Raw genomic sequence first — 25,131 nt, 5'->3', positions numbered from 1 at the left:
GGGATCCTCCCAGACCGGGGCACGAACCCGTGTCCCCTGCATCGGCAGGTGGACTCTCAACCACTGTGCCACCAGGGAAGCCCCTTCTGCCCATTTTTGGTTTGGGTTGTTTTTTTAGTATCAAGCTGCATGAGCTGTTTATATATTTTGGAGATTAATCCTTTGTCCGTTGATTCGTTTGTAAATATTTTCTCCCATTTTGAGGGTTGTCTTTTTGTCTTGTTTAGGGTTTCCTTTGCTGTGCAAAAGCTTTTAAGTTTCATTAGGTCCCATTTGTTTACTGTTGTTTCTATTTCCATTTCTCTCAGAGGTGGGTCAAAAAAGATCTTGCTGTGATTTATGTCAAAGAGTGTTCTTCCTATGTTTTCCTCTAAGAGTTTTATAGTGTCCAGTCTTACATTTAGGTCTCAAATCCATTTGGAGTTTATTTTTGTGTATGGTGTTAGGGAGTGTTCTAATTTCATTCTTTTACATGTAGCTGTCCAGTTTTCCCAGCACCACTTATTGAAGAGACTGCCTTTTCACCATTGTATATCCTTGCCTCCTTTGTCATACATTAGTTGACCATAGGTGCATGGGTTTACCTCTGGGCTTTCTATCTTGTACCATTGATCTATGTTTCTGTTTTTGTGCTAGTACCATATTGTCTTGATTACTGTAGCTTTGTAGTATAGTCTGAAGTAAGGGAGTTTGATTCCTCCAGCTCCGTTGTTTGCCTTCAAGACTGCTTTGGCTATTCGGGGTCTTTTGTGTCTCCATACAAATTTTAAGATTTTTGTTCTAGTTCTGTCAAAAATGCCATTGGTAATTTGATAGGGATTGCATTGAATCTGTAGATTGCTTTGGGTAGTACATTTTCACAATACTGATTCTTCCAATCCAAGAACATGGTATATCTGTTGGTATCATCTTTAATTTCTTTCATCAGTGTCTTACAGTTTTCTGCATATAGGTCTTTTGTCTCCCTAGGTAGGTTTATTCCTAGGTATTTTATTCTTTTTGTTGCAGTGATAAATGGGAGTGTTTCCTTAATCTCTCAGATATTTCATCATTAGTGTATAAGAATGCAAGAGGCTTCTGTGCATTAATTTTGTATCCTGCAACTTTACAAAATTCCTTGATTAGGTCTAGTAGTTTTCTGGTAGCATCTTTAGGATTCTCCATGTATAGTATGTCATCTGCAAACAGTGACAGTTTCACTTCTTCTTTTCCAATTTGGATTCCTTTTATTTATTTTTCTTCTCTGATTGCCATGGCTAGGACTCCCAAAACTATGTTGAATAATAGCGGTGAAAGTGGACATCCTTGTCTTGTTCCTGATCTTACAGGAAATGCTTTCAGTTTTTCACCATTGAGAATGATGTTTGCTGTGGGTTTGTCATATATGGCCTTTATTATGTTGAGGTACATTACCTCTATGCCCACTTTCTGGAGACTTTTTATCATAAGTGGGTGTTGAATTTTGTCAAAAGCTTTTTCGGCATCTATTGAGATGATCATATGGTTTTGATTCCTCAATTTGTTAATATGGTGTATCATATTGATTTGCATATATTGAAGGATCCTTGCATCCCTGGGATAAATCCCACTTGATCATGGTGTATGATCCTTTTAATGTGTTGTTGGATTCTGTTTGCTAGTATTTTGTTGAGGATTTTTGCATGTATATTCATCAGAGATATTGGTCTGTAATTTTCTTTTTGTAGTATCTTTGTCTGTTTTGGTTATCAGGGTGATGGTGGCCTCGTAGAAAGAGTTTGGGAGTGTTCTTTCCTCTGCAATTTTTTGGAAGAGTTTAAGAAGCATGGGTGTTAGCTCTTCTCTAAATGTTTGATAGAATTCACCTGTGAAGCCATCTGGTCCTGGACTTTTGTTTGTTGGAAGATTTTTAATCACATTTTCAATTTCATTACTTGTGATTGGTCTGTTCATATTTTCTATTTCTTCCTGGTTCAGTCTTGGAAGGTTATACCTTTCTAAGAATTTGTCCATTTCTTCCAGGTTGTCCATTTTATTGGCATAGAGTTGCCTGTAGTAGTCTCTTAGGATGCTTTGTATTTCTGTGGCGTCTGTGGTAGCTTCTCCTTTTTCATTTCTAATTTTATTGATTTGAGTCCTCTCCCTCTTTTTCTTAATGCATCTGGCTAATGGTTTATCAATTTTATCTTCTCAAAGAACCAGCTTTTAGTTTTACTGATCTTTGCTATTGTTTTCATTGTTTCTATTTCATTTATTTCTGCTCTGATCTTTGTGATTTCTTTCCTTCTGATAACTTTGGGTTTTGTTTGTTCTTGTTTCTCTAGTTCCTTTAGGTGTAAGGTTAGATTATTTATTTGAGATTTTTCTTGTTTCTTGAGGTAGGCTTGTATAGTTATAAACTTCCCTTAGAACTGCTTTTGCTGCATCCCATAGGTTTTGGATTGTCGTGTTTTCATTGTCGTTTGTCTCTAGGTATTTTTTGATTTCCTTTTTGATTTCTTCAGTGATCTCTTGGTTATTTAGTAACGTAGTGTTTAGCCTCCATGTGTTTGTGTTTTTTATGTTCTTTCCCCTGTAATTCATTTCTAATCTCATAGTGGTGTGGTCAGAAAAGATGCTTGGTATGATTTCAATTTTCTTAAATTTACTGAGGCTTGATTTGTGACCCACGATGTGATCTCTCCTGGAGAATATTCCATGCGCACTTGAGAAGAAAGTGTAATCTGCTGTTTTTGGATGGAATGTCCTCTAAATATCAATTAAATCTATCTGGTCTATTGCGTCATTTAAAGCTTGTGTTTTCTTATTTATTTTCATTTTGGATGATCTATCCATTGGTGTGAGGGAGGTGTTAAAGTCCCCCACTATTATTGTGTTACTGTAGATTTCCTCTTTTACAGCTGTTGGCAGTTGCTGTATGTATTGAGGTGCTCCTATGTTGGGTGTATATATAATTGTTACATCTTCTTCTTGGATTGATCCCTTGATCATTATGTAGTGTCTTTCCTTGTCTCTTGTAACCTTCTTTATTTTAAAGTCTATTTTATCTGATATGAGTACTGCTACTCCAGCTTTCTTTTGATTTCCATTTGCATGGAGTATCTTTTTCCATCCCCTCACTTTCAGTCTGTATGTGTCCCTAGGTCTGAAGTGGGTCTCTTGTCGACAGCATATGGGTCTTGCTTTTGTATCCATTCAGCAAGCCTGTGTCGTTTGGTTGGAGCATTTAATCCATTCACCTTCAAGGTAATTATCAATATGTATGTTCCTATGACCATTTTCTTGTTTTGGGTTTTTTCAGGTCCTCTTCTTCTCGTGTTTCCCACTTAGAGAAGTTCCTTTAGCATTTGTTGTAGAGCTGGTTTGGTGGTGGTGAATTCTCTTACCTTTTGCTTGTCTGTAAAGCTTTTGATTTCTCCATCGAATCTGAATGTGATCCTTGCCAGGTAAACATGGTTGTAGGTTCTTCCATCACTTCAAGTATATCATACCACTCCCTTCTGGCTTGTAGAGTTTCTGCTGAGAAATCAGCTGTTAACCTTATGGGAGTTCCCTTGTATGTTATTTGTTGTTTTTCCCTTGCTGCTTTCAATAATTTTTCTTTGTCTTTAATTGTTGCCAATTTGATTACTATGTGTCTCAGCGTGTTTCTCCTGTATGGGACTTGCTCCCCTTCCTGGACTTGGGTGGCTATTTCCTTTCCCATGTTAGGGAAGTTTTTGACTATAGGCTCTTCAAATATTTTCTCGGGTCCTTTCTCTCTTCTCCTTCTGGGACCCCAATAATGCAAACGTTGTTGCGTTTAATGTTGTCCCAGAGGTCTCTGAGGCTGTCTTCATTTCTTTTCATTCTTTTTTCTTTATTCTGTTCTGCAGCAGTGAATTCCACCATTCTGTCTTCCAGGTCACTTATCCGTTCTTCTGCCTCAATTCTTCTGCTACTGGTTCCTTCTAGTGTAGTTTTCATTTCAGTTACTGTGTTGTTCACCTGTTAATTCTTCTAGGTCTTTGTTAAACAGTTCTTGCATCTTCTCCATCTTTGCCTCCATTGTTTTTCCGAGGTCCTAGATCATCTTCACTGTCACTATTCTGAATTCTTTTTCTGGAAGGTTGCCTATCTCTACTTCATTTAGTTGTTTTTCTGAGGTTTTATCTTGTTCCTTCATCTGGTACATAGACCTCTGCCTTTTCATCTTGTCTGTGAATGTGGTTTTTGTTCCACAGGCTGCAGGATTGCAGTTCTTGCTTCTGCTGTCTGTCCTCTAGTGGATGAGGCTATCTAGAGGCCTGTGCAGTTTCCTGATGGGAGGGACTGGTGGTGGGTAGAGCTGGGTGTTGCTCTGGTGGGCAGAGCTCAGTAAAACTTTAGTCCGCTTGTCTGCTGACGGGTGGAGCTGGGTTCCCTCCCTGTTGGTTGTTTGGCCTGAGGTGACCCAACACTGGATCCTTCCCAGCTCTTTGGTGGGGCTAATGGCAGACTCTGGGAGGGCTCACACCAAGGCGTACTTCCCAGAACTTCTGCTGCCAGTGTCCTTGTCCCCACAGTGAAAGAGAGTCACCCCCTGCCTCTGCAGGAGACCCTCCAACACTAGCAGGTAGGTCTGGTTCATTCTCCCCTGGGTTCACTGCTCCTTCCCCTGGGTCCCGATGCACACACTACTTTGTGTGTGCCCTCCAAGAGTGGAGCCTCTGTTTCCCCCAGTCCTGTCGAAGTCCTGCAATCAAATCCCACTAGCCTTCAAAGTCTGATTCTCTACGAATTCCTCCTCCTGTTGCCAGACCCCCAGGTTGGGAAGCCTGATGTGGGGCTCAGAACCTTCACTCCAGTGAGTGGACTTTTGTGGTATAAGTGTTCTCCAGTCTGTGAGTCACCCACCCAGCAGTTACAGGATTTGATTTTGCTGTGATTGCACCCCTCCTACCATCTCACTGTGGCTTCTCTGTTGTCTGTGGATGTGCGATATCTTTTTTGGTGAGTTCCAGAGCCTTTCTGTCGATAACTGTCCAGCAGCTAGTTGTGATTCTGGTGTTCTCACAAGAGGGAGTGAAAGCACATCCTTCTCCGCCATCTTGGTTCAGCCTCAAGACCAGTATCTCTGTCTTCTTCGTTCCCAGGTCAGCTCTAACAAATACAGTTCTATCTCTAGGTAAGTTTTAATCACTAAAGTTGAAAATGTACCATCATTTGAGTAAAAATTCTAACCAACAGTTCCACATCGTATCTACATCAAGAAAAGCATTAGTCAAATGCTATCTGTATTAGAAAGCACTAACATGTTGAACATGTTAAATTCATCAGGCTTTTAAGGATCTCAAGCCTATTTCTGTAATTCAGTCCCTATCTTCGAACTGAGTCTTTAGTAAATACAACAAAACCTCATTTTATGAGCCAATGAAAAGCACAGAACGGCTACTCACAGACCAAGAGAATAATCTCATCTTAGGTCAGTCCTTTTTCATTTGGTAACAATGACAATTTCACTCACAGAAAAGAGACTCCCAAATTTCAAAGGTTTAAAGTTTCATTAGAAAAATCATACACAAAATAAAAAATAGATTTATCAAGAACAATAATGGCATTATTTCATTCAGCAAATTCATTTAAAACATGGGTTACAGTACAGAAAGAGAAATGACAACATAAAGTCTCACACAACTAACTGATCTGGGAAACCAGTCCCTTAAAAGGCAACTGCAGTTCCATTTTCCAAGCTCTCTTCTTAAGTTGAGGGTCTTCTGTAATTTGGTTTTACATTAAGTTTTCTCCATAACAAGTTTAAACATGCATGTCATTTCCTCAACACCAAGTGCTTTATTTCCCAAAATGTTTAAACCAAGTACCTGATAACCAGATGTCTCTGTTGCGTCCAATTCTTTTATTTTGTTAAGGAATATGAAACTGCTTTGAAAGTCAATCCAAGATCAAGTCCATACCAAAGTTCTAGCACTTGGATGTTTGTCCTTGTTTGTTTTTTAGGAAGTATTGTTAACAGTCATCAGTAGCTGCACAACTGAGATTATAATGAGTATTTTTTTTCTCTTTGTAAAGTCTGCCTACTAGGTTCTACCTCTTACCTTCCCACCCCTGGGAGCTCCACCTCCCCAATCAGATTTAGATTTGGGAGGATGTGATTTTGTTCCAAGTCTCTCAATTTCTTCTGTGGTCAAATTATATGAGTTTAAGATTTTTCATAAAGAAAGAAAAAATAAGTCTCTTTTCATTGTTTCAACAAGAAAATATTAAAAGCCTAAGAGAAGTTTACCATCTGTCCCAACTTCATTCCATCAAGGCTGTCAGACAGCTTCCCATTTACAGTGACAGCAGTGGCAGGATGTCCATTATCAACTACTGTCAGCACTAGTATGATACTCCAGATGGGGTCTTTTTTCACTGCTCACTTTATTTCTAAAAAGCAAAAGCCTTTGTAATTAGTTGAAATCTATCAGAATAAATTCCATCTCTGAAAGTGAAAGTATTTGTGTTGTTCCATTTTGTTCGGCTACATGCACATGACAAGCCAGGATGACTCATTTATTCTGGACAAAACCAGACAGTGACAACTGCAAGGGAGGTTGGCTAAAATATTCCTGCAGCTTGGAGAAACTAAAGCAAAGTGCAAGTTGGAACAGAGTTCTAAACAACGTCTCCCAGTTGAAATTCAAACTATCAGAAAGGTGAAGGGGCATTAATAGGATCACTGTCCTAAAAACTATCGAGGTGGAAAGCCACCTCTGTGTGCTCCTCCACGGCCCCCCCTGAAACCACCTCTTTCTCCTCGGAAGTTAGATCGATTTCTTTCTCGCCCGCGGCCAGCAGAAGTTCCACCTCTTCCTCCTCCTCTGGGAGCTCCACCTCCCCGATCAGATTTAGATTTGGGAGGAGGTGATTTTGGTCGAAGTCTCTCAATTTCTTCTGTACATCCAGTCAAATAGGAATTAGGGGTACTGAAGTAGGATGCATACGTTTCTGCATTGTAGTTGCTATTTGTAAGAGTTGGTCCAACTGTAAGCCAGCCTGAAATGGAGGGAAAAGAGATTATCCTTTCTTTTTCTTTTTTTCAGTTCTCTCTTATTGATCCTTTAGGAGCTATTTCAAATCTCCAATGCATTCTTTTTCTCACTGTTGTGGCCTCACCTGTTGCGGAGCACAGGCTCCGGACGCACAGGCTCTGCTGCATGGCTCACAGGCCCAGCCACTCCGCGGCATGTGGGATCTTCCCGGACCAGGGCACGAACCCGTGTCCCCTGCATCAGCAGGCGGACTCTCAACCACTGCGCCACCAGGGAAGCCCCTCCAATGCATTCTTAAGGGTGTCCCAATCACTCACCCAATATTGATATTTTTTACAGAACACATAGCATTTAATCATGGTCATAAAGATTTCATATGTATATATCCTGTTTCTCCTCCTAGACTGTAACTTTTATAATATAACTTCTTACATTGTCTCCACCCATATTTCACATTCTGTGAGAACAGCACTTAGAAAAAAAAATATTACACACTATACTGAGTTAGGGCTTAGTGAAAATTTAATAAATTTTATATCACCTTCCTACTTGTAGAAATGATACAACAGTTTTCTGATTAACATCCTGAAACTAACTTTTACCTCTATTCTTCCCAACCACAACATTAACCCAGCTGATAGGTCTCAGGAATTCAACCACGACCATGCTGCTCCTATTCATTCCCATCTTTCCATTTCTATTGCCACCCTTAAATTTTAGTCTTTATTTTCCTATATTAGGGGCTATTCCCCTAACACATGTAACAGACATACATATAAACTGTAATGATCTCCCAACCTCTCCTCCCTTTAAAAGTGGAAAGCCTAAAGCAAAGCTTAAACTATGTTCCTTCCCTACACAACCTTCTGGGCTTTCCACAAAGCCCAAACTTATAAACATGGAATCTGAAGTCTTATACGATGAGGCGTGAACTAGCTTTCCAATCACATTGCTCATTAATGCTTTTCATGACACCTTCACTTGAGTAAAAACAATGAACTGCTACAGTTAACTGTTTGTGCACTGGTCTCCACCTCTGTGCCTGTTACTTTTCCTATCCTGTCAACCTGCTGAAAATTCCTCCTTCCACATCCACTTCAAATATATATCTTATATGAAATTAATTTTCTCTCAGAATTTCCATTGCACTTTACATTTCTATGGGTAAAAAGGTATTTTGGTCAACTACATTGCTAGACAACTCTGCTTATAATAGGGATTTTTTTTTTTTTTTTTTGCGGTACGCGGGCCTCTCACTGTTCTGGCCTCTCCCGTTGCGGAGCACAGGCTCCGGACGCACAGGCTCAGCGGCCATGGCTCATGGGCCCAGCCGCTCCGCGGCATGTGGGATCCTCCTGGACCGTGGCACGAACCCGTTTCCCCTGCATCGGCAGGGGAACTCTCAACCACTCTGCCACCAGGGAAGCCCAGGGATGGTTTCTTTTTTATTACATTGTATCTGGAATGGGAGGAACTACAAATTAACTGTAAATGCCTGAGAGAGACACCATGCTTCAAGGTTTCCTGGGTGTGGTTATTCTTGCTCATTAGGACAGGCTGAGGAATCTCTAAGAATCAGGTTCTTCGGGCTTCCCCGGTGGCACAGTGGTTGAGAATCCGCCTGCCAATGCAGGGAACACAGGTTCGATCCCTGGTCCGGGAAGATCTCACATGCCACGGAGCAACTAAGCTCGTGTGCCACAACTACTGAGCCTGTGCTCTAGAGCCCGTGAGCCACAAGTACTGAGCCCACGTGCCGCAACTACTGAAGCCTGCGTACCTAGAGCCCTTGCTCCACAATGAGAGAAGCCACTGCAATGAGAAGCCCCCGCTCGCCACAACTAGAGAAAGCCTGAACACGGCAAGAAAGACCCAACACAGCCATAAATAAGTAAATAAATAAATAAAAATTTAAAAAAGAATCAGGTTCTTCATAGGTTCACACTATTTCTGCCCTATCATTGTGAAGATTATTTCTTAGAATATTAGGTCCATTATAAAATGCTATAAAATGAAAATATTTTACTAGGATCATATTCTAAAATATAGTAGCCATTTTTGTACAAAATTTTGTTCAGCATTTAAAAAAATCATCAGTATCTAACAGTGCACAGATAACTAAGATCTGTAATATATGAAGAAAAAATGACAGATAAATCAGATTGTGCCTTTTATGTCTCATCTAGTAGATATCACCCTGATAAGTAGAGAAGTACTTAATCAGATGAAAGAGTACACGGCACACCTATATGGTCTCACTGACAACTGAATCTATGAGACTTTTACTTGCTCCCTTCTGGTTTGTTTTTTGGCACGTATGTTGTGTTGTGAAACACAACGCACAAGCAAGAGAAAAGAAAGGAGAAAATTTAAAGATTTAATAAAAATAGTTAATATTGCCTCTTTCATGCTATATTGCCTCTTACATAATAAATAAGACATGTAAATCTTTACAGAGTAAACTGCAAGGGACTCCACCTCCCACCCACAAATTCTTCATTGCAATAGCATTTTATTACAACTTCTAAAGGAATTACTAAGACCCAAGTAAGTTTAAATTAGCCTGGCTTCAGCATATACGACACATATAGCAATTTTTAAACCTTTTAAAGCAATAGTGAAGAGTACTCCTATGGTATATGTGATAAATAGCTTTGACTACCTCCTTGAGGAAGAAGTGCACTTGAGGATTCAACCCAAATAAATTAAGGCCCCTTGAACAGACTTACCTCAATTGCTCCTACTATTATTTACATGGTTAACCTCCAACTACCTACAATTTCCCCAAGCAGATATTCCTTCTTAATTTTGTTTTACTAAAGCCAATACTAAAATCATTTTTTCAGGACTTCCCTGGTGGCGCAGTGGTTAAGATTCTGCACTCCCAATGCAGGGGGCCTAGTCTAGTCAGGGAACTAGATCCCACATGCACGCCACAACTAAGAGTTCACATGCCACAACTAAGGAGCCCACAAGCCACAACTAAGAAGCCTGCCTGCCACAACTAAGGAGCTGGCGAACCACAACAAAGGAACCCACCTGCCACAACTAAGACCCAGCACAACCAAATAAAGAAACAAATAGAATAAAATAAAATAATTTTTGCAAGAATGGGCAAAGATAAAGAATTGGATAGTAGTTCGAAGCAAAAAATAAAACTTGTACCTCTAAGACTTTGTTCAACTGGTAGAGATACAGCTAGAAGTATATCGTATATGAAAGATATAATGTACAATCTAAAGTGGATAAAGTGGCCACAGCTAAATGGATGGAGAAAACCCTCATTATGTTATAGTTTTGGAATATTATAGTTACAAATAAAAATTGGCATCAAGCAAAATTTCTATTTTAGTTGCTGTTTATGCTTATACCTATAATATACGTAACAATTATTCTCTCTACTCCTTAGGTTCTTCTACTCATGTTAAAAAAAAAACACTAATTAAAATAATGCTGTAAGGCCATTAAAAGCATTATAATTATTTAAAATGTAGAAATATATTTGACATAATATTGAGAAAAATACAAAATGATGACTACAGTTATATAAAACTTTGTATGCACAAGAGGAGTGGAAAGTATTATGTAAAAAAAATGAAAATAATTCTTAGAAGTAGTGAGATTGAATCTCTTTCCCTCTTCAAAATTTTCTTTAATGTTTCTTTAACACTGATTTTCAATTATTAAAAGATATCCATCTGGTTTGATGTTGCCTTTACTCTTCAAATAGTTTTGCTTTTTCTTTAAAGTTTTCTACTTCCTTTACACAGCAGTTGCCACTGGAGATTGTTCCCAGATTCAGGAGCTGTTTTTGGGTAGAACAGGTTAATGATGGAAGAGAAAAATCTGTTCCTTATTTCCTCAAACACTAGAGCCATAATCTTGATATTCAATATATACGGACATCTACACTTTCTGAAAAACACACCACTCGAGTTGAGTATCTAGTGATGTTACTTTCTTTTAAGCCAGTGAAGAGGAAACATTTGCTTGCCACAAGCTCTGCTGCCAAAATATTTTACTTTGATAAGAGAGTAAAATCATCCACAAAATTTCCAAACAAGATTTTATGTATATGTTCAATGGAAGTCTAAACAACTCAAAGCTCATTCTATAGCTGTATATATACTACGTATGTAGTGACTTATGCATGAACTCTACGTGTATTGCAAAAAACTGGTTTAAAAAGATTAAATTTAAACCATAGCACTCCCACCCTTTAAAAATCAATATACTATTTTAATTTAGAATAATTCAAGGATGCATGCTGCAATTTCCGAGATAAACACTGAAGGAACAATAAAAGAATATCTAACTAACAAGCTAATTAAAAAAAAGAAAAATTTAATAATACAAGAATACGTAATCCAAAAGAAACAAGAGAAAAGGGAACACAGAACAGGGGGTACCGATGTAAAGCAAACAGTCAGATGGTAATTTATGCCCAAATATATCAGGAATTACATTAAATATAAACTGACTAAGCAATTCAATTAAAAGATAAAGATAAAATGGATGAAAACTATGTGTTTGCTCACAAGAGATACACCTTAAATGTAAGGATATGGAAGATCGAGAGTAGAAGGCTGGAAATAATATGCCAAGCAAACACAAACCAAAAGGAAGCTGAAATAGCTATAATAATGTCAGATGAAGTAGAATTTAAAGTTGAGAAACACTGGATAAAGAAGAACATTTCATAATACTAAGAGGGTCAATCTACTAGGAAGGCATAAAAATTTTTACCTTTTAGATACACCTAACAACAGAATCTCAGATATAAACTAACAACTAAACAAAACCACAAACCCATAATCCTAATAGATTTTAACATACCTTTCTCATAGAGTAAGTAGTTTAAAAAAAAAATCAGTAAAGACATGGCTGACATAAACAGCAACAATAAATACAACCAATCAAAAAAACAATATATTGTTACATTGTTTTCAATCAGACTTCAATTATTTATCTAAATTGGGTCAAAAGCAAATCTTAACAAATTACAAACAAGTGAAATCTTATGGTATATGTTATTTAACAATATTAATCAAAAAAGCAATGACAAAATGATAATTTAAGCAACATAATACTGAATAACAACCTGCCAGGAGCAAAAATTTACTTTTAAATATAGGAAACATTTTCTCTAAAGCCAAGCCCCAGAGTAAACATTTCACATGCAAAATATTTCTTTGTAAAGAGAATGTAGTTTTTTACTTTTCTCTTTATCATTTTACACAATTTTATGAAATTTAAGGCCATCAGTTTCTACAACTGAAATTTTTTTTTTTTTTTTTTTTTTTTTTTTTGCGGTACGCAGGCCTCTCACTGTTGTGGCCTCTCCCGTTGCGGAGCACAGACTCCAGACGCGCAGGCTCAGCGGCCATGGCTCACGGGCCTAGCCGCTCCACGGCATGTGGGATCCTCCCGAACCAGGGCACAAACCCGTCTCCCCTGCATCAGCAGGCGGACCCTCAACCACTGCACCACCAGGGAAGCCCTACAACTGAAATATTTTTAAGATACCGTGTTCGCCAGCGCACACTCACAAAGAAATAGCTGATGGGGCTGAGGAGGGGGTAGAGGAGTGATGGATTACGTCATACATACATAAGGCAACTTTAAGCATTACTTTTTTTTTAGAATGAACATCAGAGTTTCTTCTAAATTCTTAGGTACTTTTAAGGCCAATTATTCCACTGTTAACTTCTTCAATTTTTACTTTTTATAAAATGTAGACTGTTTAAGAAATAAGATCCTGGCTCATTTCAGTATTTTTCCTTTCAGCTTTAAACAGCATTTCTAGCATGGTAAGGCCAAACAGGTTGATTTTATACATTGTGACTGAAGTGATGCAATGTTCTTAAAAGTTACTTCTATATTTTCTGAGAAGTAAAAGAAACAGAATGCACTATTATTTCAACAATACTTTGTAAACAAAAGCTGTGCCCTCTATAAAAGAAAATCCTGGTCCATAAGATTATTATTTTCTACTCATTTTTTTTTCAAAATAGTAAATTCACATTATATCGATTTAGTAAAGTGTTAAAATTTTGATGAAACAACATCATGATACATTTAAGGAAAGAAGCCAGGTACTTTCATTTCTAATAAAGCCAAGATCTGTATTTCAAAAAGGTATGGTTATTTTCTGCAGGATCATTTTATTAGCAGACATTTAGTCCTGTCCAAAGATACTTGAAATTTAGTCCTATCCAAGACATCCATGAGCACATTTGGTCCATGCCAAATGGTTTTGGACAGGGCCATATATCAGGGACATTTTGGTGTGGACCAAATATCTTACAGATGTTTTGGACAGGACCACATGTCCTTTATGCATTTCTTCACTCAACACAATATTTACTCAATAACCTGAATGCTGGGTAGAGAGAAGAGAATAAGACAATCTCCGCTTTCTATGAGACTGCACACTAAAGAGACTGACTATAAACATATGCCCAAATGTATCTATAATTCAGATAACGATAAGTGCTATGAAGAAAAAGAAAATAGATTGAAGGGAAGGAGAGCAGTGGGAGGAAGGGAGTGGAGTGGCAAGTTGGCTAATTTAGACAGGGTTGTGAGAAAAGGTCCATCAGGTATTTGAATGATAGGAGAGAGGTCCATGGAAGAGTACTGAGACAAGACTGAGCTTAGCATATTTGAAGTATAGCAAGAAGAGGAATCAAACATATAAGAATTTTATTTTACATAACACTGTGTGATCTTTCTTAACATCTATATCCCAAGGAACTATCAAAGTTTTTTTTCCTCCTGAGGTCTTACCTGGTCGAATTGTACTATCTCTTCCAAATAAATGAAGGCGTCTTCTACCAAGACAAAAATGTTCAATTATATGAAAAATTTCTACAGGTTTTTCTATATTGCCAATTTCAGGTTCTTCTGTGATAATCAAGTCAATGTCAACATTAGCATGAATGAAGTCCCCGTCTGTGCTACGCTTAACAGTTCCTTTGATCCCCATAAGGCAGTGTTCCTAAATAACAATAAGAGCAGAACAATTAATCTCTTTTCATCAACAGTCATATTTCACAACATTTTACATTTCTGACGTTCCTCAATTCCAAAACAATCCTCATTTCTCTGACTCTTTGGGATACAGGTCTATGGGCAAAAACACAAAAGGAAAAACCTGGATCTCTGGATCTGAGAAGACTGCCAGGGAAACTAGACATTAGAGTATTAAACTTGGGGCCATGACATTTTAGAATTGAGTCAACAACCGTAGAATCTTTTCCTCTGCAACCCTTGATAATAACTTGTCTTCAGCTGTTATGGGCATGGCACTTGACCTTGGAATCTTTTTTTTTTTTTTTTTTTTTTTTTTGCTGTACGCGGGCCTCTCACGGTTGTGGCCTCTCCCATTGCGGAGCACAGGCTCCGGACGCACAGGCCCAGCGGCCACGGCTCACGGGCCCAGCCTCTCCGCGGCATGTGGGATCTTCCCAGACCGGGGCACGAACCCGTATCCCCTGCATCGGCAGGCGGACTCTCAACCACTGCGCCACCAGGGAAGCCCGACCTTGGAATCTTAAAATGATGTTATACTGGGCCTCACATGATCCAAGATCAAAACTATATATAAGGTATAAGGCTTTTCATATGGAGAGGACTTCAAGCATGGATACAGACTTATAAATACTCAACATAAGTAAATGTGAAAATCAAACGATTTTTTTGTTGTTTGTTTTTTGACCTCTATTTAATCTGGATGACAGAGTATGGTTTAAATAAATTTAATCTCACTTGACTCCATGAACCAATAATAGCAAGGATGGCTTAGATTCCCTTCAAACAGAATTCCTAGTCCAAGAAAGACTTAAAAAGGACCCTCCGGGCCTCCCTGGTGGCGCAAGTGGTTGAGAGTCCGCCTGCCGATGCAGGGGATACGGGTTCGTGCCCCGGTCTGGGAGGATCCCATATGCCGCGGAGCGGCTGGGCCCGTGAGCCATGGCCGCTGAGCCTGTGCGTCCGGAGCCTGTGCTCCGCAACGGGGGAGGCCACAACAGTGAGAGGCCCGCGTACCGCAAAAAAAAAAAAAAAAAAAAAAAAAAAAAAAAAAAAAAAAAGGACCCTCCACCAGAGGGTCCCTGCAGAGTGAAAGACTGGAGGACAAACTGTTAAACCCTTATAACTAGCTGGGCAGTCCTCTGAAGCAGAGGTTCTCAGTGGTTCTTGTTCAGGTTCTTATGTAAAAAAAGAAAGGAAGGGGAAAGAAATATTCATCTAAGCTGGCCAGCTATGAGTCTTGCTGCCATTTCTTTTTTCTGAGCATAGAGAAAGGAAAAAAAGCTCGGGGTCAGAAGTACTAAAAGCCCATATCTGACTTAGAATTACAGCAGTTTAGGATATACAGGAATATCTTCTCCAGCTCAGTATAGGTTGATCTGAGTGAATAAAATATTTTTAAATTAACTTGGATGTATTACTTTAATGCTCAATGCCATCTGTACAAGTCAAAGAGAAAGACCTTTCCACCAAAATTAATTAAACAGTATACAGTCATCTGGAAAAGCTTGAGAGAAAATAATGAAAATAAAGAAAACAAAACAGTAAAGGCAATACCTTTGTTCTCTGGAAGACAGCCTTTGGATCTAAAGTCTTAGTCTTCCCAGGATTGTTTTTATTGGTTTTAATCCAACAAATATCTTCACATCTTCTGTAACCCCACTTGCGTAAACACTAGAAATGAAAGAATTTTTTTAAAAATCCTTAGTTAAAAGAAATAAACAATACTTAAAATAACCAACCAGCATTAAAAGCTTCCTAGAGGTTTGAGACATTAAATTCCAAGGTGTCACAGTAATTTTGTCTTTGTGCAGAAATAAAGAAATACTAGTCTTTAAATATACAGCCATTATACAGAATACACATATACCTTCTGAATATTAATACAGTTGATATCAAAACATAGAAAGGATTACATAATACTGATTCTTTAATACTATCTTCTACTGTCATCAGTAGAAAGTTTTAAATCATAAGAAAACTCAGTCTCTTTAATCAGAAAATAATTCAAAAGATAATTTTGAATAAATGGGCCACACTCTTCAAAATGTTAAGGTCATGAAAGATAAGAAAAACTAAGAAAGTCTTCCAGATAAAAGAAGATTGAAGAGGGCCTCCCTGGTGGCGCAAGTGGTTGAGAGTCCGCCTGCCGATGCAGGGGATACGGGTTCGTGCCCCGGTCTGGGAGGATCCCATATGCCGCGGAGCGGCTGGGCCCGTGGGCCATGGCCGCTGAGCCTGCGCGTCCGGAGCCTGCGCGTCCGGAGCCTGTGCTCCGCGACGGGGGAGGCCACAACAGTGAGAGGCCCGCGTACCGCAAAAAAAAAAAAAAAAAAAAAAAAAAAAAAAAAAAGAAGATTGAAGAGACATGAAAACTGATGACACTGAGTGATCCTAAGACCAGAAAAAAAATATTTATACTATATAGATGTTGTAAGTGGGACAACTGCAAAAATTGTCTTATTGAGAATAGTATCAAAACAGTGTTAATTTTATGATGCTAATAATTGTACTATTATTATATAAGAAAATGACCTTATCTTTCAGAAATATAACTGAAGCACTTAGAGGGAAAGGGACATTATGTCTAGAATAACTCTGAAATGGGGGAGGGAAAAAGGGAAAGAATGAAAAAGAGTAAAAGAGAGAGTGAGGGGGAGAGGAGAATTAAAAAGTAAATGTGAACATTTGAGCTTCTGGGTGTAAATGAGGATTGTTGCATAATTTTTAGAACTTTTCTGTAAGACTGAAGTTATTTTGGGCTTCCCTGGTGGTGCAGTGGTTGAGAATCTGCCTGCCAGTGCAGGGGACACGGTTCGAGCCCTGGTCTGGGAAGATCCAACATGCCACGGAGCAACTGGGCCCGTGAGCCACAACTACTGAGCCTGCGCGTCTGGAGCCTGTGCTCCGCAACAAGAGACGCCCATGCACTGCGATGAAGAGTGGCCCCCGCTCTCTGCAACTAGAGAAAGCCCTCGCACAGAAACGAAGATCCAACACAGACAAAAATAAATAAATAAATTAAAAAAAAAAAAAAAGACTGAAGTTATTTTGAAATAAAATGTCTTAGAATCAGAAAAAAAAAGATAATTTTGTTCCTTCCACCTCAACTTCCTATCCTCTGACAAAGCTAAAAACTGTTGAAAATGTTCTGATAACTTCTTTTCAAGTGAGAGTCTTATGTATTTTTATGATTTAATACTAAACCTCAAAAATTCAAAGACTTGGGCTTCCCTGGTGGCGCAGTGGTTGAGAGTCCGCCTGCCGATGCAGGGGACACGGGTTCATGCCCTGGTCTGGGAAGATCCCACATGCCGCGGAGCGGCTGGGCCCGTGAGCCATGCTGCTGAGCTTGTGCGTCTGGAGCCTGTGCTCCGCAACGGGAGAGGCCACAACAGTGAGAGGCCCACATACCGCAAAAAAAAATTTAAAGACTTAAAATGGTTCTTATATTTCTTTATTGAGTAAAACTTTACTTTCATCTTTATGTAATCTAGACAATAGAGAGATTTGAACCTTAGTGTCCTAGAATCTGTTATATATGAACATATAACAAATACTAGCTAAGTGAGTACTCAGAGTGGCATTTTGAGGCCCACCATATGTAGGTGTTGACTAGCTGCTGGGAAAAAAAACATGAATAAGATATAGTCCTTACCCCTAGCTGATTAAGAGCAAAGTAGGGGGAAATAAGTAAATTGTGCAGTACAATATTGTTGGTACTATGATCAAGTCCAAATAGAGATGTAGTGGAACAATATACACACTTTTCAGGAATGCTCTTATTGTATAAACTGAGATACACCACAAAATGAAACTTAGATTTTTAATTTAAAAACTCAAAAATCAAGATCAGTATCTGTTCCTGTTGCCAAGTATTTGTTTCGCACTGCATTAAATATCACAAGGGCCTAAATCCAACATGCCCTAATCAACTTAGCACAAGCTCATGAGTATTTATCATGCTGAATTATTTTTGTAATCATTTGAAGCCAAAACCTGCTTTCAGCAATATGATAAATTGCTGCATAAATAAGATAAAACCTCCTTATCAATTTCAACCTAATTTGGGGGGTGGGAGAAAAGCCCAAAGCCAGACATCAGAGCTAAAAAAGGTAAATACCAATACACCTATAAAAACATACAGTATGTCTCTATTTTCTTAGATTTTCTATAGCATCTTAGGGAGGTGCCAGCAATAAAGTAGATACCCTATATACAGTTATAGTCTTACCATGGATTTAACAAATGACAGAAGCAATGATGTTATCCAAGTCTCAAACTTGCTATTTATACAAAGAATACAAAAGCAATTGCAGAATTTCAGGATTTGAGAACCAATTTATCTCAATATAATCCTACTTAAATTCTTCACCTGTCAAATGGACACATCCTAAAATTACCAGGATTTAAATGAGATCATAGGCAGTAGATCAAGTAATATTTCCTAAAAATGGAAAGTATTATCCAATAACAAGTGAGGTAACTGAAACACACAAGAGTAAATATCTCTTTACCCAAAGTTTCACTGTTGGACATCAGAACTGAGACCAGAACTAGCCGCAATGATTCCATTATAAAAAAGCTTTATTATTTTGTTTCCATTTAGAAATCCAAAATACTCCAATCAAAAAACCAAAAAAAGTTCTGAAATACAATAAATATAAGGTACTTAAATTGAGATGTTATAACTTCTCACTCTCATGAATTTATTCAAACTATATGCTCCAGATGCTGTGTTATTTTTCCAATTTGATTTGGTGTTCACTTAGAATTCAGGAGTTAATGCTATTCAGAAGAATACTTTTTAACTACTAATAATGAACAGTAAATGACACTAAGCAGCTTGCTTTTGAGCTGCAATTCAGTTTCAAATCTCTGAACTGTTCTCTTCCTGCAGTTGTAATAAATCGTATTTTGATTTATTCACCCCTAATGTTAGTTAACTAAGGGATACTGCCTTTTGCACATTCTTTTTTTTTTTTTTGCGGTACGCGGGCCTCTCACTGCTGTGGCCTCTCCCGTTGCGGAGCACAGGCTCCGGACGCGCAGGCTCAGCGGCCATGGCTCACGGGCCCAGTCGCTCTGCGGCATGTGGGATCTTCCCGGACCGGGGCACGAACCCGCGTCCCCTGCATCGGCAGGCAGACTCTCAACCACTGCGCCACCAGGGAAGCCCTGCACATTCTTTTTTAAACATTTTTTCTTCTGAATATTTTAGTACTGTTCAAGAAACAGAGGAAAAAATAACATTAATCTTCAAACTTCTTATGCAACATACTATGTTATTTTTTTCTTACGAATTTAAAAAACCACTTTAAAAAACACCATCTTACCACTCTTCCAAGGTCCAATCCCTCCCCAGAACCACACCAGAGAAAAATAAATGATCGAGGTGCTGCAATCTCATCAATTTCTAACTTCATGATCTGTAAGAAACCAAACCAATATTGCATAGAAGCATTTTATTTCCCATTCATCCTAAATCCAAAAGAACAACCATTGAGATTTATCAGGACTTACAGTAAATGTGTTCTTTAAATGTACTAATTTTCATTAGAAAATACAATGGAAAATAAATTTTATCCTTAAAACTTGTTCTTCTGGTTTTTTATTCCCTATTAAGACAACAACACGCAGATGCACACATGCACATACATACACTTGATTTTATATGGCAAGAGTTTACAGGAAACCATATTTATAGAATTACAGAATTTTATAAGTTATAGCTTGAGAGCAACCTGTTACCATTAACAGAAAAAGAAACTGAAAAGGGATTAAATTACTCCAAAGATAGGGGCAAAATTAAAACATAACCACAAATGTTTGGGGGAGGACTTTGTTTCCAGTAGAACAGTTCTAAACAAAATAAAATCAATATACACATTTCAGTATAATGACTAAGTCTGAAATGTCACAAACAATAGACTATAATTGCTTTGTATTTGTTAAGTGTGTCAATTTAAAAAAAAGTTCTGCAATAATTAAATCTCTAAATTGGGGAAATACCTTATACTTGTATAAATGACTACAAAAGCAACCATTTTATATGGTATTCCTTTTCTTTTAGCTTCCTGTCACAGTTAAGAAGTTCCAGAGACAACGATTCAAGCAAATATTTTTTAGTTTCATGTATTAAGAAAATCTTAACTTCTACATGAGTGGATCATAACCACATCATCTATAATTTATCTAGGTAAAAATACATTATTTGACAGTAGTAATGGAAAAAAAATTACAATAGGCATAAACCTATTCAGTTTTATACTTCCGATTTTAAGTCTTGATATATCTCATCTAATATTCTCATAGGAATATGAATTAAATATGTAATACACACACACATATATTCCTACAAACGTCTATACATGGTATAGCTAAAGATAAGTGATGGCACACATCAGTGAAGAATATTAAGCAAATTACTCTCTTGACATTACAATTATAAATGCTAAATGCTGTTATTTTAAGAAAGTGCTTATATTCTTTTGTTTTGTTTTGTTTTTGCAGTACGCGGGCCTCTCACTGTTGTGGCCTCTCCCATTGCGGAGCACAGGCTCTGGACGCTCAGGCTCAGCGGCCATAGCTCACGGGCCCAGCCGCTCCGCAGCATGTGGGATCCTCCCGGACCGGGGCACAAACCCGTGTCCTCTGCATCGGCAGGCAGACTCTCAACCACTGCGCCACCAGGGAAGCCCAAAAATGCTTTAATTCTTAAACAAAACACACTGGCCTCTACTGACTCTCTAATGTGAAAAAGAATACCTGTGAAACCTGAATGCTTTTCTTATTTATACTTTATTTATATTAGCTACTGGCACTTTCTTTAAGGTATTATCACATAAACGTTAAGAGCTTAGGGCTCTGGGGCCAGACAAAACTTTTCAATATGCATATAAAATGGAATTCCTTTATTTCAAAAACTCTGTTAGTTTATCAGATGTAATTGAAGCTCCTGTACCTTCACTGACCAAACCTTAGAGACTGGCTAGAGAAAATAAAGTTCAACCTAACCACTAATCAGACATAATAAGATTAATTTTTCAATTTTCTTTTGACTAAACTGACGAAGTTTGTTTTACATTATTAATCAATTTTGATGAGGATATAGTGAGATAGACATTTCTTAAACACTACTAGAAGGAATGTAAATTTGTGCAACCTATCTGGAGAACTTCTCAGCAATATCAAGAGCATTACATCTTTAACCTTAAGTTTGGGGGATACTATATACTGTATACTTTTCTATTTCAACAACAAACACAGATTACACTTATCAGAGGAGAGGAAAAACTTTTGTAAAGTAAAATAAAATAAATAAAATTGCCAGAGGTACTGAAGCTGAAAGGAAAAGCTTCAAGGAAGAAAAACTGAAGTTATTACGTCTTGAAAAGTAAGTAATATTAACAATAGTTAATAATTATTAACTCAGAAGATGTGCAAGCATTCAAAGCAGTTTTCTATGAAACACCAGTCTAGAATTTCAGTCCTTTCCCTTCCCTACCTCTCTTCTGTGTTCAGTGCTCCTGATCACTCTCCTCCTCGAAATTCCCTATTCCGTTGGTTTCCGTGACATTCATACTCCCTTGGTTCACCTCATTCATCTTTGACCCACTCTTTTCACACCTCTTTTATAATGTGCCTCTTAAATGTAAGTTCCCTGAGGATTTACAGTAAATCCACACTGTATCTTAACTGAGACACTATCTCGAGACAAATTCATTTATTCTCATAGGTTTAATGTGCTAACTCTTTAAAATCTGTATTTTGAGATATCAGATCTGTCTTTTAAGTTTCATACTCTTATTACAACCTCTACGTGAATGTCTCGCATACACCTCTAAATCAACACATTCAGTAAAATCTAATCGCTCTAATCCTGCTACTCTTCTTACTCTCTCAGCTGGTGATAACTCAACCCATTTATCCCAAGACTCAAACTCCTGAGTCATCCTTTAACTCTTCCCCTCTTCCCAATCACTAGATCTCACCAGAAGTATCTACAAAACATTACTGAATTTATCATCTCCTTTCTATTCTTATTACCATCACCTTAAATCAGGGTCCCTTCATCTCCTAACTAGACTACTGCAACGGTCTTCTATCTGCTCTCCCCTCTCCAGACTTCAATTTCTCTAGTCCATCCTCCTCTACACACTAATCTGACCATTTTACTAAACTGGTTAAAGCCCTTCAAAGATTCTTTAATGCCTTTAGGCATTAAGCTAAGTTTCTAAGAAGACAGCATCTCAAGACAGTCCCAATCTGTGTTCCAACATCAACCTACATACAGACCTCCCTCACCCGTCTCTTTGCCTCCATCCCTTCTGCTCTTGCTGTTCCTTCTGCTTGGAATCCCTAATCCACCCTTTTCTTCAGCTGGTCAATTCCAGCTAATCTATCCATACATACTGTTCATGTGTCATCTCCTCTGTTTATGTCCCCGCAGCTTCCTCAGCTTGGTCAGTTTTTCTCAGATCACCTTATGCAGTCCTCTATTATTGAACTAACAATATGATAATGCAATTATCTGTTTAGGTCATTGTTTATTTTATCCCATTAAACTGTGTGCCCCTTAAGGCCAAATACTAAGTCTTATTCATCTTCCAATCTCCAGTACCTAGTTGCCTAGTACAAAGTGGTGCTCAATAAATATTTGTTATTTTTGTTATTGATCAGTAAAAACAGGTTACGTTATGTAACTAACTGAAGCTATCAGCTTGTTCAATTTTATTCAGGAAAATATAACATTATCACAATTATATAATACTAAATTATATCACAATTATATAATACATATGTCCCTTAAATCTATTATACTGTAAGTTCTTTAAAAAGTAGAAATTATGTTCATATGTGTGTGTGTGTGTGTACGTATACTCTGTTTACTAAAACTAACCAAATATGGAATGTTATCAACCATTCAATCTGTTTTTAGACTTACTTCTAGCTATATATCCAAGGACTCTAAGACTGGAATTGTGAGTCTTCCACAGACGATTTACTCACTATCTGTTCAACTTCTGCCTCAAAAAGACAAATCAGACTAAAGATATTATAATATTTGTTAATGTACCTTAGACCTTCAGCCATAATATATACTATAAATCTATATTTACAATTCCTAAAAAAGTAGGGATATTTATAATATTACTTTCTGATCAGACATATATTTATTTGAAAAATAAATAATTCGTTACAATGTAAAAGTTTGATCATACATCATCCCAAGTCCAGCATTTTTCATTAGCAGTGATGCCAGTCTCTCTGTAATATTCTTCTAAAGGGGGTTCAAGAAGAATCACATCAAATTTGGGTGTTAATTCTCTGATGTCAAAGGCTTCTATATCTGCTTGTAAGTACCTATTTGATTAAAGCATAAAATGTAAGAGATTTTCAAATACTTTATAGATGGTAATGAAAGAAATTTCTTAAATGTTTCCTAAACACTATTTACAAAGTCACCATGAGCTAATTGCTGAATACCTTTTTATGGAGGAGTATCCTTCCTCAGTACAGACAGTAAACCATCTACCAGTGCTCTTCCCGAGGACATGGATACACTCACACTACAAAGTAAAATCACAGTCCCACACGAACATCCGAAATACAAACTTCTCTCATTTCTTATATTGAAAATCCATACTCAGATGAGTGTCTGAGCCCCTTTCCATTATCATCTTAATATTCCAAAGAATACCATATTACTTTCTCCACAATTGTTAAGTTAGAAAAACTATTTGTTAGTAAGTTTTAAATTTCTCCCTCTAAAAGTTTCTAAAAATGGACATAATTTTCTTTCTTTAGTTTGTGCCTTAGTAATATTGTTTAACAGTCTTTTCTAGATACTTAGTATAAATTACTACTAGCCTTTACTTAATGGTTATTTCCACATAGGATGAAAGTATTTTAAATATAAATATAAAATACTTTAAATGTAAGAGTATTTTTAAATAGGATGAATATTAGTCTGCTAAAATTTTTGCCACAAACTCAGACTTCTTCGTGGTTCTTCTAATCATTAACAGTATACATTTTAGCAAACTGTTAAATGTACAAAATGTTCAAAGTAAGCTAAATGTGTAATAAAGAGAGTCTCCAATTTCAAAGACCTTAAACACATTTTTTTAGGGAAACATTAGTCTGTTTAGCAAAGGTTAAAATGAATTTTTGTATTCCAAAATGTTAATAGCATCTCTGGTTGCTGAGTTATAATTAACTTTCATTTTCTTACTTTCCCTCTCTAAGTTTTCTAACTTTCTTCAATAAATAATTTTTGAGAAAAAAAGTCATTTAAAAACATTTTAAGATAATCAGGAATACAACAAATATGATTTTCTAAGAAAAAAATTTAAATTAGTAATTTAAAGTAAATTATCTAGAAAACTGAAAATAAATTAAATGAGAACCTACTGTGTACTCAGCACTGGAGTTTCAAACTAATATATTTTACTATACAGAAGAAAGAGAGTGTGTTAACCTTACAAAGATGGTGAATTTTTTTCAAACAGAAAAGGGGTTACATGATAAAATGACTAATATTTTAAGCCTGAGTTGGGAACAAAAAACCCCACTTACATAGGAGGAGTGTTAGATTTAGCTATTAACTCATCCTTCAGCCTGATGAGCTCCCTCAGTTTAGGGTATTCTTCAAATCTGTCAGCCAAACCTGAAGAGGAAACATAGTAAATTCCAAATTTCAATACAAATGAGTATCAGTGCATTCAAACGTGATGAGCCTGCTCAGAACAAAACAATACACAACCACCTCTTCATCCTCACATCCTTTTAAAAAAGTCTGAGGACTTTTAAACAATTCATATATACATTTTATATACCTAATGACCTTAATCCCACATGCAGGCAAACTCCCAGATGTTCTAAAGCCCAGATCAAGTCAATTAACCATTTAATTTCTCAAATTTATTAGATTAACTAACCTGCTTATAGCATCAAATTTAGACATTCTGTTCTCAGGAAAAGAAAATTTTTTCTTTCAATCATGCTTTTTTCATTTTCTTTTTACTAAAAAAAGTCTTCCTCCCAAAGAATCAAGTGATTGTTAAAATTTTTACTTAGTTTCTTAGACAGTTATCCAAAGCACAGA

The 25,131-nt window shown here is 37.3% G+C and overlaps 1 protein-coding gene across 4 annotated transcripts in view; it reads right to left on the bottom strand.

Annotated features, from left to right (window-relative positions):
* The window catches only part of METTL14 (methyltransferase 14, N6-adenosine-methyltransferase subunit), a 43,693-nt gene that overhangs the window by 3,967 nt on the left and 14,595 nt on the right, over window positions 1-25,131 (bottom strand). Inside the window, exons 6-11 of one of the 4 annotated variants that reach the window (XR_009533041.1) lie at window positions 24,603-24,693; window positions 23,246-23,387; window positions 19,358-19,450; window positions 15,579-15,695; window positions 13,779-13,989; window positions 3,366-6,993 (exon numbers count right to left, since the gene is read on the bottom strand). Coding sequence is in view for 3 of the 4 variants with exons in the window: in XM_060105349.1 (XP_059961332.1) it covers window positions 6,689-6,993; window positions 13,779-13,989; window positions 15,579-15,695; window positions 19,358-19,450; window positions 23,246-23,387; window positions 24,603-24,693 (959 nt within the window). In the remaining variant the exon portion in view is untranslated. Of the gene's footprint in view, window positions 1-50; window positions 6,994-13,778; window positions 13,990-15,578; window positions 15,696-19,357; window positions 19,451-23,245; window positions 23,388-24,602; window positions 24,694-25,131 lie in introns of those variants that run through there. The other 3 variants (XM_060105340.1, XM_060105349.1, XM_060105326.1) reach the window with 3 other exon arrangements.

The sequence above is a fragment of the Mesoplodon densirostris genome, chromosome 1 (assembly GCF_025265405.1).
Source record: "Mesoplodon densirostris isolate mMesDen1 chromosome 1, mMesDen1 primary haplotype, whole genome shotgun sequence".
In the NCBI taxonomy this organism is placed as follows: domain Eukaryota; kingdom Metazoa; phylum Chordata; class Mammalia; order Artiodactyla; family Ziphiidae; genus Mesoplodon; species Mesoplodon densirostris.
Note: the sequence above shows the minus strand (reverse complement) of the source record. Positions and strands in the feature narration are given on the sequence as shown.